Source organism: Gracilinanus agilis, chromosome 5 (assembly GCF_016433145.1).
Source record: "Gracilinanus agilis isolate LMUSP501 chromosome 5, AgileGrace, whole genome shotgun sequence".
Classification (NCBI taxonomy): domain Eukaryota; kingdom Metazoa; phylum Chordata; class Mammalia; order Didelphimorphia; family Didelphidae; genus Gracilinanus; species Gracilinanus agilis.
The window spans coordinates 287,566,621-287,576,236 of record NC_058134.1 but is presented as its reverse complement, the minus strand read 5'-3'; the positions used below and the strand labels follow the sequence as shown (position 1 = coordinate 287,576,236).

General features: G+C 55.1%; 1 protein-coding gene across 1 annotated transcript; it reads left to right on the top strand.

Annotated features, from left to right (window-relative positions):
- Positions 1–2,150: 2,150 nt before the first annotated feature.
- AMHR2 (anti-Mullerian hormone receptor type 2) lies at positions 2,151–7,459 on the top strand. Its single transcript, XM_044679238.1, has 11 exons — positions 2,151–2,198; positions 2,460–2,643; positions 2,846–3,037; positions 3,312–3,383; positions 3,722–3,834; positions 4,028–4,258; positions 4,921–5,035; positions 5,139–5,311; positions 5,452–5,599; positions 5,943–6,079; positions 7,235–7,459. The coding sequence occupies exons 1-11, from the start codon at positions 2,151–2,153 to the stop codon at positions 7,457–7,459; spliced, it is 1,638 nt and encodes a 545-aa protein (XP_044535173.1).
- Positions 7,460–9,616: the final 2,157 nt, after the last annotated feature.

Here is a 9,616-nt window from a genome sequence, read left to right as displayed (position 1 = left end):
GAAAGAAAGAAAGAAAGAAAGAAAGAAAGAAAGAAAAGAAAGAAGGAAGAAGAAAGGAAGAAAAGAAAGAAGGAAGGAAAAGAAAGAATAAATGGATGGATGGAAGGAAAAGAAAGAAGGAAGGGAAATAAAGAGGGAGGAAAAGAGAAAGAAAAGAAATCTTAGTTCTAATCTAGCCTTGGACACTTCCTAGATGACTCTGGGCAAGTCACTTAACCTCCATCTCAGTTAAACCCTTTCTTTCTGTCTTGGCAATAATTCTATGGGGAAAGGCTAGGCAGACTAGGTTAAATGACTTTCTCAGAGTCACAGAGCTAGGAATGTCAGAGGCCAGATTTGAACCCAGATCCTTCCAACTCCAGACCTGGTGCTATCTGTCTGCCTCAATTTCCTCATCTGGAAAATGGAGATAACAGTCCCTACCTCCCAGGGTTGTTGTGAGGCTCACATGATGACCTTAAAGCCCAACATAAATGCTAGCTATTAGTTATTATTACATGGTGATCGAGGTCAGGAGAGAAGTCTGGATTAGAGATGATTATTGGGGTGCATCATCTGCATAATGACTGTTATTGCTGGGGAAGAAAGTTTAACAAGAAGAAAGTGGAAGATAACCAGCCCAGGCCAGAACACCAGCAAACACCAGCCTGGAGGTGCTGGAAAGGGACCACCCAAAGAGCCCAATGTAGGGTCTCTGAAGTCAAAGAAGACTCACCATCCATGAGACCTCGGGAGAGTCTCTGAATCATCGTTGTCTCCATTTCCCTCCAAGTAGATAAGACTCACCGGGAAAGACCCTGATGTTGGGGAAGACTAAAGGCGAAAGGAGAAGGGGATGAGGAAGGTGAGATGGAGAGGGAGTGTCATGGAAGCCATGAATGGGAGCTTGGACCAACTTGGGGACGGTGGAGGGCAGGGGAGCCTGGTGGGCTCCGGCAGGCTGTGGACTCATGAAGAAGGAGTGGGACACAACCAAAAGGGGATAATAGCCTCACCTACCCCTGGGAGTCGTCGTACTATCAGATGAGCTATGTATAAGGCGCTCAGTGCTGTGCCTGATAGAATATTATTATTGAGTTATTCTTAAATACTGACTAAATTATTCAATATTAGTATTATCTCCTCCCATCCCCAAGTCTTCTCATTTCCCTGTCAACGTCCAAAAGTCAACAAGCATTTATTAAACTCCTCCTATGTACCAGACAGCTGTGGATCCCTATATTCAGTCATCTGCTCTTGAATTCTGGCCTCAGACAGTTCCCAGCTGGGTGACCCTGGGCAAGTCACTCAACCCCAAATGCCTGGCCCTTCTGCCTTGGAACTGATACACAGTACTGATTCTAAGACAGAAAGTAAGGGTTAAAAAAGAAAAAAGAAGAACCAGGGAGAAAGGGTTAAGGGAAGGACTTGTGATTGCTGTTTTTAGAGCTCCTAACAGGGAAGAGCAGGTACTCGGGGGATATTTATTATTCATGGATAATTAACAAATACTTGTTGATGGACTTGGGGTTGCCCCCAGCTGACACCTCTGTCCTCCTATGTGTGTGGACCTCAGGTGGGTCAAGACCAAATTGCAGCCCAGCACCCTGGGAGATGCCAGGTTTGGCAAGGTTTTTGGCCCTTGCCCTCTTTTGTCGTTGGCCCCCTCCATCGAGTTTGACTCCTCAAAGAGGCTGAACTGAGGTGCCTGTTCCAATATGTGTATGGAGGCCATGATTTCCTGGAAGTTGTGGGGAACCACAGGGGAAACCGAGGCCCTGATGAAGGGTCTTTGGAGGGAACACTTGGGGTTCCCAACGAATGAAGGTTGCACGTTGGCTGTCTCCCTTCCCCTGGTGCCATGGAAAGACAAAGATATCAAAGACGAGCGGCTCTGAGTTCTCAGCCCCCCACTCCTGATCACAGAAGGGAGGAGTGGATGAAGAGTCTGGAGGCTCTCAGATTGGCCCTGCTCCTCCCTTCTCCCCCCACCACCCCCACAGCTGCTGTCTCCCCCACACAGGCTGGGGAAGGAGGGCAGGGGCGGGCAGGGAGGAGGAGTTGGGGACGATGGGATCCGAGAGCCCCGCGGTGCCAGGCGGCCAAGGAGAAAACACCAGCATTAGCTCAGCCTCCCAGAAACCTTGTCCTTGAGGACCCCCTCTTCAGGCATGTTGGGGACCCTCAGATTTTGGATGTTTCTTCCCACAGCTGTGCAGGGTAAGAGTCCACAGGAATGGGATTGTTCTGCTGGCTTTCCGCCTTGCTAGGCTGGTTACCCCTGAGACAGGCCTTGAAATAACTGGCCTATTAAGTGGTAGAGAGATCTGGGTGCAAGGCAGAGGGGCAGGGGGCCCCCTTTCCCATTGCTGCTGGCTTTCTGACTCTGCCACCCTGATCCAGAGGTGGGCAACTGTGGGGGTCTCTCTCTGGCCAGACGCCCATCGGGGCCATGATCTATCTCATTCTTTCCCTCTTTCTGCCCACCAGGTCACCGGATGTGTGTTTTCTTTGAGGGCCCTGGGGTACAGGGCAGTACGAGGGCCCTGGGGGAGCTGCTAGATGCAGGGCCAGGGCCCCCTAGGGGCATCCGCTGCCTCTTCAGTCTCTGTTGCTTCGGAATCTGGAACCTGACTCAGGATGGGGCTCAGCTGGAGATGCAGGGTGAGTGGTGGGACGGGGAGATAAGGGGGTTCAGGTACTTGGGGGGAAAGGAGGCTGGAGGAGGGTGAAACTAGCGGGTCTGAGAGGGTTCTCTAGGAGACTCAGGGCCATTTCAGAGACCTCTAAAGGGAGAGGGGAAAGCAGGTCCCCCCAAAGTGGACTCGACCTCCCCCTGTTCCCCTTTCCTTCCCACCCCAATCAGGCTGCCGAGACAGCGATGAGTTGGGCTGTGAATCCCCCAGATGCGAGCCGGCCCGCCGTGCCCACCCCAGCCCTGGCTCCACTCTCTTCACCTGCTCCTGTGGCACTGACTTCTGCAATGCTAATTACAGCCACCTGCCACCACCAGGGACCTCAAGGACCCCCGACTCTCTGGGTCCCCAGAGTCCACCTGGTAACCCCTGGAGGGCCAGGCTGGGCAAATGGGGCCTGGGGTGAAACTGGGAGCAGGGCCGTGCCCAGCCTTCCCCGGCCCTTGCTCCTCCCTCCTCCCGACCTTGGGATGTTTTTTACCCTGGTGTCAAGGAGATAAGGGACGAGTTCCCTGAGGCACGGGATGGGTTCCCAGGGTGCCCAGAGGGCCGTGTCCTTCCTCCCCGCGGGAAGGGCAAGCTGGGGATATTCTGGAGTCTCCCCTTCCGGCCCTGACGCGCTCTCTGCTTGTCCAGGGGACTCCTTTCTGGTGGCAGTGTCTCTGCTGGGGACGGTTCTCCTTCTTATGCTGAGCGGCGGCATCTTGGGTACAGACCTGACCCCTGCCACCCCTCTCCCCCCCAGAGCCCCTTGGGCATCCTTCTGATGCTTCTCTGGGTCACCCCACACACAAACACCTCCCAGGTACTCTCTGGGCCCTTCTCCCAGCCTCCCTCTGCCAGCACGGAGCTCAGCCCCTAGTCTCCCCATCGCCCCTCGGTCCCCAGGAACCCCAGTGCTCTTCCTCCTCGCTGCCTGTGATCTCGGTCCCATCACCTCCATTTCCTTCCATCCCATCCATCCCATGGCCTCCCAAGCCCCCGGTCCTGTGCATGCTGGCCCCACGCCTCCCAACCCTATGGCCCCCCACCACCTGTATCTCCAGCCCTTCGACAGTGGAAGGCATTTAGGGCCTCGGGGGGCCAGCAGCTAGAACCCGAGCCAGGCAGCGGTTGGAGCCAGGAGTTGCCGGAGCTGCAGGAGTTATGCTTCTCTCAGGTCCCCCTTCTTTGTACCCTGGTGGGGAGGCGGGGGGGGGGGCACTAAAGGTCCCAACAGCTGGGCAGGGGGGGACCCGGGCCGTTTCTTTGCTGCAATAGATAGGGGGGTGTGGGCTGACGGGGAGAAGCACCTTGTAGGATAGAAGGCGAGCTGGTCAATCAGCCCCCCAGCACGTCGTCCCTTTGCCCAGGTCCTGCAAGAGGGAGGCCACACAGTGGTATGGGCAGGACACCTACAGGGGGAGCCGGTGGCTATCAAGGCCTTCCCCCCTTGGGCGGCACCCCAATTCCAGGCAGAGAAGGCACTCTATGAGCTATCAGGCCTGCAGCATGACAACATAGTCCGGTTCATTGCTGCTGGCAGAGGGGGCCCTGGCCCTCTGCCCCCCGGACCCCTGCTGGTGCTTCAGCTGTACCCCAAGGTAAAAGTCTGGGCTGGGAAGAAGCTGGCTATCTGGACTGGACTCTGCTCACATCTCTTGCTCCTGGTTCATATTCATCTCTTGCTCGTTCTCTCTGGCTCTGTCTATCTCGTTCTGTTTCTCTCTCTGTCTCTCCCCTTCCCTTTCTCTCTGTCTCTGTCTCTGTGTTTCTGTCCCTCCTCTCTCCTTTCTCTCTGTCTCTCTCTGTCACTCTGTCTTTCTGTCACTTTCTGTCTCTCTGTCTCTGTCTCTGTCTCTGTCTCTGTCTCTGTCTCTCTCTCTCTCTCTCTCTCTCTCTCTGTCTCTTGTTCTTATAAACCCTTCCATCTTAGAATCAATACTGTGTATTGGTGCCAAGGCAGAAGAGGGCTAAGAGCTAGGCAATGGGGGTGAAGTGACTTGCCCAGGGTCACCCAGCTAGGAAGCAGATGAGGCTGGCTTTGAACTCAGGTTTTCTGGGCTCCAGGCCGGTGGCTCCGTCCCCTGAGCCTACCTGCCTCAAACACCGAGTAGGTACAGAACCATTAAACTGACCCCAATCACTGGATGTCCTTTTCTGGTGCCAACAGTGGTGCCTCGCAGGTGTGGGGGGTGGGAGAGTGTGCCTGCAGGGCCTGCCCCAGGGCCTCTGGTTTTCTCCCGCTGTCTCCTGTCTCTCCCAGGGCTCTCTGCGCCACTTCTTGGCCCAGCACACCTGCGACTGGGGCCACTCTCTCAAGCTGGCACTGTCTCTGACCAGGGGCCTGGCGTTCCTTCACGAGGAATCCTGGAGGGACGGTGAGCCCAGAGAGGCTGGGCCTGGGCCTCCTCTGGGGAGGAAAGGGAGGCGTTGGGAGGAGGAGGCCCAGCGCTGACCTTTGGCTTTGAATCCCGGCCGCAGGTCACTATAAACCAGGCATTGCCCACCGGGACCTGGGGAGCCACAACGTGCTTGTTCGAGATGATGGCTCCTGTGCCATCGGAGACCTGGGCCTCGCCTTGGCTCTGCCCGGCCTCACTCAGCCGCCTACCTGGCTCCCCGCTCAACCCCGGGGCCCAGCCACCATCATGGAGGTGGGACTTTGGGCAGAGGGGAGGAGGGAAGAGGAAGGTGCCCGGCGCCGTTCTGGGGGAGGCTGCACGAGGGGAGGAAGAGGAGCCACGGTCAGAAGGCCCCAGGAACGGTGCCAGCTCCTGGTCCTCCTTCGCCCAAGGCTGGAACTCAGCGGTACATGGCCCCGGAGATCCTGGACAAGACGCTAGACCTTCAGGACTGGGGGATGGCCCTGCGGAGGGCTGACGTCTACTCTCTGTCGCTGCTCTTGTGGGAGACTTTAAGTCGATGCCCCGACCTGTGGCCTGGTGAGGGACGGGACCATCCCCCAAGCATCCCCTACACCCACTTTCTCTTCCTGACGGCCGGTAAAAGGCCACCTTTATAGAGACCCGTATCCTGTGCCGAGATTATTCTCCCCATTTCACAGAGGAGGAAATCTGAGGCTCCAGGAGCCTTATCTACTAACGGGGAGAAGCTTGGACTAGAACCCAGGCGCCCCAACCAGTCTGCATCCTCTTGTCTTGACACCGTTTTCCTTGACCTTGATGCTCTCCTTGGGGCTCCTCTCCCTTCCCTTCTCCACCCTGCGCCATTCTCAGGGAAGCACCCAAGAGGCTGACTCCTATTTCTCCTGTGCCTGACCCCCAGACCACAGGCCCCCGCCATTCCAGCTAGCCTACGAGGCAGAGCTGGGCAGTAGCCCCACCACCTGCGAGCTCTGGGCCTTGGCAGTGGCAGAGAGGAGGCGGCCCCGCATTCCCCCAAGCTGGTACCGCGCCACGATGGTGAGGGGCACAAAGACCAGGAGAGGGAAGGGAGAACTGGAGGGAGGGGAATGGGGCAGGGAGGGGGGAGCATTGCCCCGGGGGGCTAACGTTCCCCGAGTTCTACTCAAACTCTTCCCCGTAGACCTCGTGACACCCAGCTAGTCTCATCACCTCTTCTGAGGGTCTCGGGGGAGCACTCAGCTCCCCAGTTCCCTCTCCAGGACCAGAGAGGCCAATTCCGGCTCTTCAGAATGCCCTTTGCTCGCCTCTCCAGACAGCCTCAAACTGGTTGTTGTTCAGTCATTTTGCAGGCCTAGCCGACTCTTTGTGGACGTCCAACCCATTTGGGATTTTCTTGGCAGAGATATTGCACTGGTTTGCCATTTCCTCCTCCAACTCATTTTACAGATGAGGAAACTGAGGCAAACAGGATTATTTGCCCAGGTCACCCAAGAGCCCTGGGTAGATAGTATATCCTTCAGATGGGGAAACTGAGGTTCAAGGAGGTAAATTTCCTCAACTAGAAAGTGGGACTTGAACCAGGGTCTCGACTCCAAGACGGTATTCCGACCTGACTCTGAAAAGGAGGTCTGTTTCCTTATCTGTCCTTGGACTTGATGGGTTAAGTTTTTAAATTCATTAATTAATTTAGAATATTTTTCCATGATTCCATGATTCATGTTTGTTCCCTCCCCTCCTTCCTGCCCCCTCCCAAAGCTGACGAGCAATTCCACTGGGTTTTACATGTATCATTGTTCAAAACCCATTTCCATATTATTAATATTTGCAATAGAGAGATCATTTAGAGTCTCCATCCCCAATTGTATCCCCATCGATGATGGTTTCTTTTAAAAAACAAACAAACTCTTACCTCCATCTTAAAATTGATACAAGTATTGATTCCAAGACAGAAGAATGGTAAGGACTAGGCACTTGGAGTTCAGTGACTTGTCCAGGGTCACACAATATTTGAACCCAAATCTTCCCAACTCCAGGGCTGAGCCACCAACTGCCCCAGATTAAATGATTTCTAAGGTTCCTTCCCCTCAAAATCTCGGAATCCTCTGAACTTTCATGGAGAAGAAAGCCGAGGTGGGGGGGGCACCGAGCCCAGGGGGGAGGAAGGGGCAGCCGGCAGCAGGGAGGGAGCCCTGACTCTGTCCTTTCTCCTAGGACCCCGGTGGGTTGCCAGAGCTGCTGGAGGACTGCTGGGATTCTGATCCAGAGGCTCGCCTCACTGCCGACTGTGTACAGCTGCGATTAGCAAGGCTGAGCCCCCCCGAGTCTGGGGAGGCCTCCCTCGACGTCCTTCCTTCTCTGTGCCCCCAAGCCTGCTCTGCCAACCCCGGGGTAGCAGCCCCACCGCCCTGGCATGGGCCCCCTTCCGACTCCCGCTGAGCGGATGCCACTTTCTGGTGATTCCCTCCTGTGCCCCTTTCCAAGTACTGTCGGGACAATGTACATGGGTGGCCTTCCTGGGCCTATCCACACGCATGGGTACCCACAGACACTTCTAAAGGAAAAGTCTCCCGTGGGGTGGCAGGGTGACTGGCTGATGAGCCTTCCTACTCCCTCCCGGCTTCCTCTCTAGCTTTCCTGCTTCCTAACTCTCAGGGAAAGGCTCTGGAAGTTGAGATCTGGGCAGGATGGTTGGGGATGAGGAGGGGCTGAAAAAGGGCCGAGAACTGCAGCAAAGAGGGTGAGATTCTCTAACTCAAGGAAAGGCACATTTCTCAGCTCTGGTACTTTTGGACCTTTTAGACATTTTTTGTTTGGAACCTTTACTTTTTGTCTTAGGTGGAAAGAGAGGTAATGGCTAGGCAATCGGGGTAAGTGACTTGCCCAGGGTCTCACAGCCATCTCCAGGCTTGGCTCTCCATCCACTGAACTACCCAGCTGCCCCTTAGATGCTTTCTCTTGACTTCTCTGTCTTGCTTTGGCCTCTCTGACAGTGAGCTCAGCTAGATTTTGTCTACTTTCCCCATTCAGCCTGGCTGGATTGGGCTCAGTGAAGGAGGAGAGGCGAAGACAGGGACAGCCGATATGAGTCACCGAAGAATATCCATGAGTTTGAATATTCTTATTCTTACTATAAAGTGATGCTTTACAACTTTGTATTGTTTCACTTGTGTCTGACTCTTCATGACCCCATTTGGAGTTTTGTTGGCAGAAATACTGGAATGGCTATCTCATTTTACAGATGAGAAAACTGAGGCAAACAGGCTTAAGTGACTTGTTCAGGGTCACACAGCTAGGATACCGGAGTAGTTTGCCATTTCCTTCTCCAACTCATTTTACAGATGAGGAAACTGAGGCAAACAGGCTTAAGTGACTTGCCCAGGGTCACACAGGCTACATTTGAACTCAGGTCCAGCTCTCTATCCACTCTGCCAACTAGTGCTTCATTTACTCACAATACTGTGTATTGGTTCCAAGGCAGAAGAGTGGTAAGAGTAGGCAATGGGGGTTAAGTGACTTGCTCAGGGTCACCCAGCTGGGAAATGTCTGAGGTCAGATTTGAACCCAGGACCTCCCATCTCTAGGCCTGGCTCTCAATCCACTGAGCCACCCAGCTGCACCCTAGTGCCTCATTTATACACTCTTCCAGTTTCAGAGTTTCTCCTACCACTACTTTCCCATTTTGCCTCATTTTCTTTCTCTTACTAGACTCTAAGATCCCTGAGGGCAGGGAGCTTGTCTTGATTATCAGAGAAGTATTCCCCTCCCTCCCATAGCGAAGACTTAATTTATTTTTCAAACCCTGACCTCCCATCTTAGAAGCAAACACTGTGTATTGGTTCCCAGGCAGAAGAGCGGTGAGGGCTAGCGATGGGGGTTAAATGACTGGCCCAGGGTCACCCAGCTAGGAAGTGTCTGAGGTCACATTTGAACCCAGGACCTCCACTCTCTGGGCTTGGCGTTCTATCTATCCACTGAGCCCCTCAGCTGCCCTCAGAGCGAGTGCTCAGTCATAAATCGTTTCTGGAGCCATGATCCGCCCCGACTCCACGAACCCGGATCCTGCCCACTTCTTGGACTCGGGCTGCAGAAGGAGACCGACAAGGGTGGCCCCTGGCCCGCGTGGCGATTCGCTTTGCTCGGTGGCCCGGACTTGCTCGGAGCGCCTGCTTTTTGCTCCCGGCTTCTCCGTCTGGGTGCAGGGCGAGGCGAGAGGGAGATGGGGAGTCGGGAGAAAAGCAAAGGCTGCATATTTGCGGAATGTCTAACGGTCCCCCAGCCGTGCCCGCTAGGCTCCGGGCGAGGGGGGAGCCCCCACCCCGGGCCGGCTCCGATATCAAAGCTTCCAATTGAGCCTAGTAAAACGGAGCTAACCGGAAAAGCTGCGCGATAACATCATCCCCGCCTCCCCCTGAGCAAATGGAACCGACTTCAAAAGTCCTTGGCCCGCTGGGGGAAGAAAGCCGATTCTTTTGGCGGGGTGCGGGCGAGCCTCGGCCTCCAAGGCCGTTGGAGGGAGGATTCCCCGCCGTGGCGGCAGGAACCCTGCCTGCCCTGGGGAGCCCGGCCCCCGCGGCGGCCACCTGCCGAAGCGGG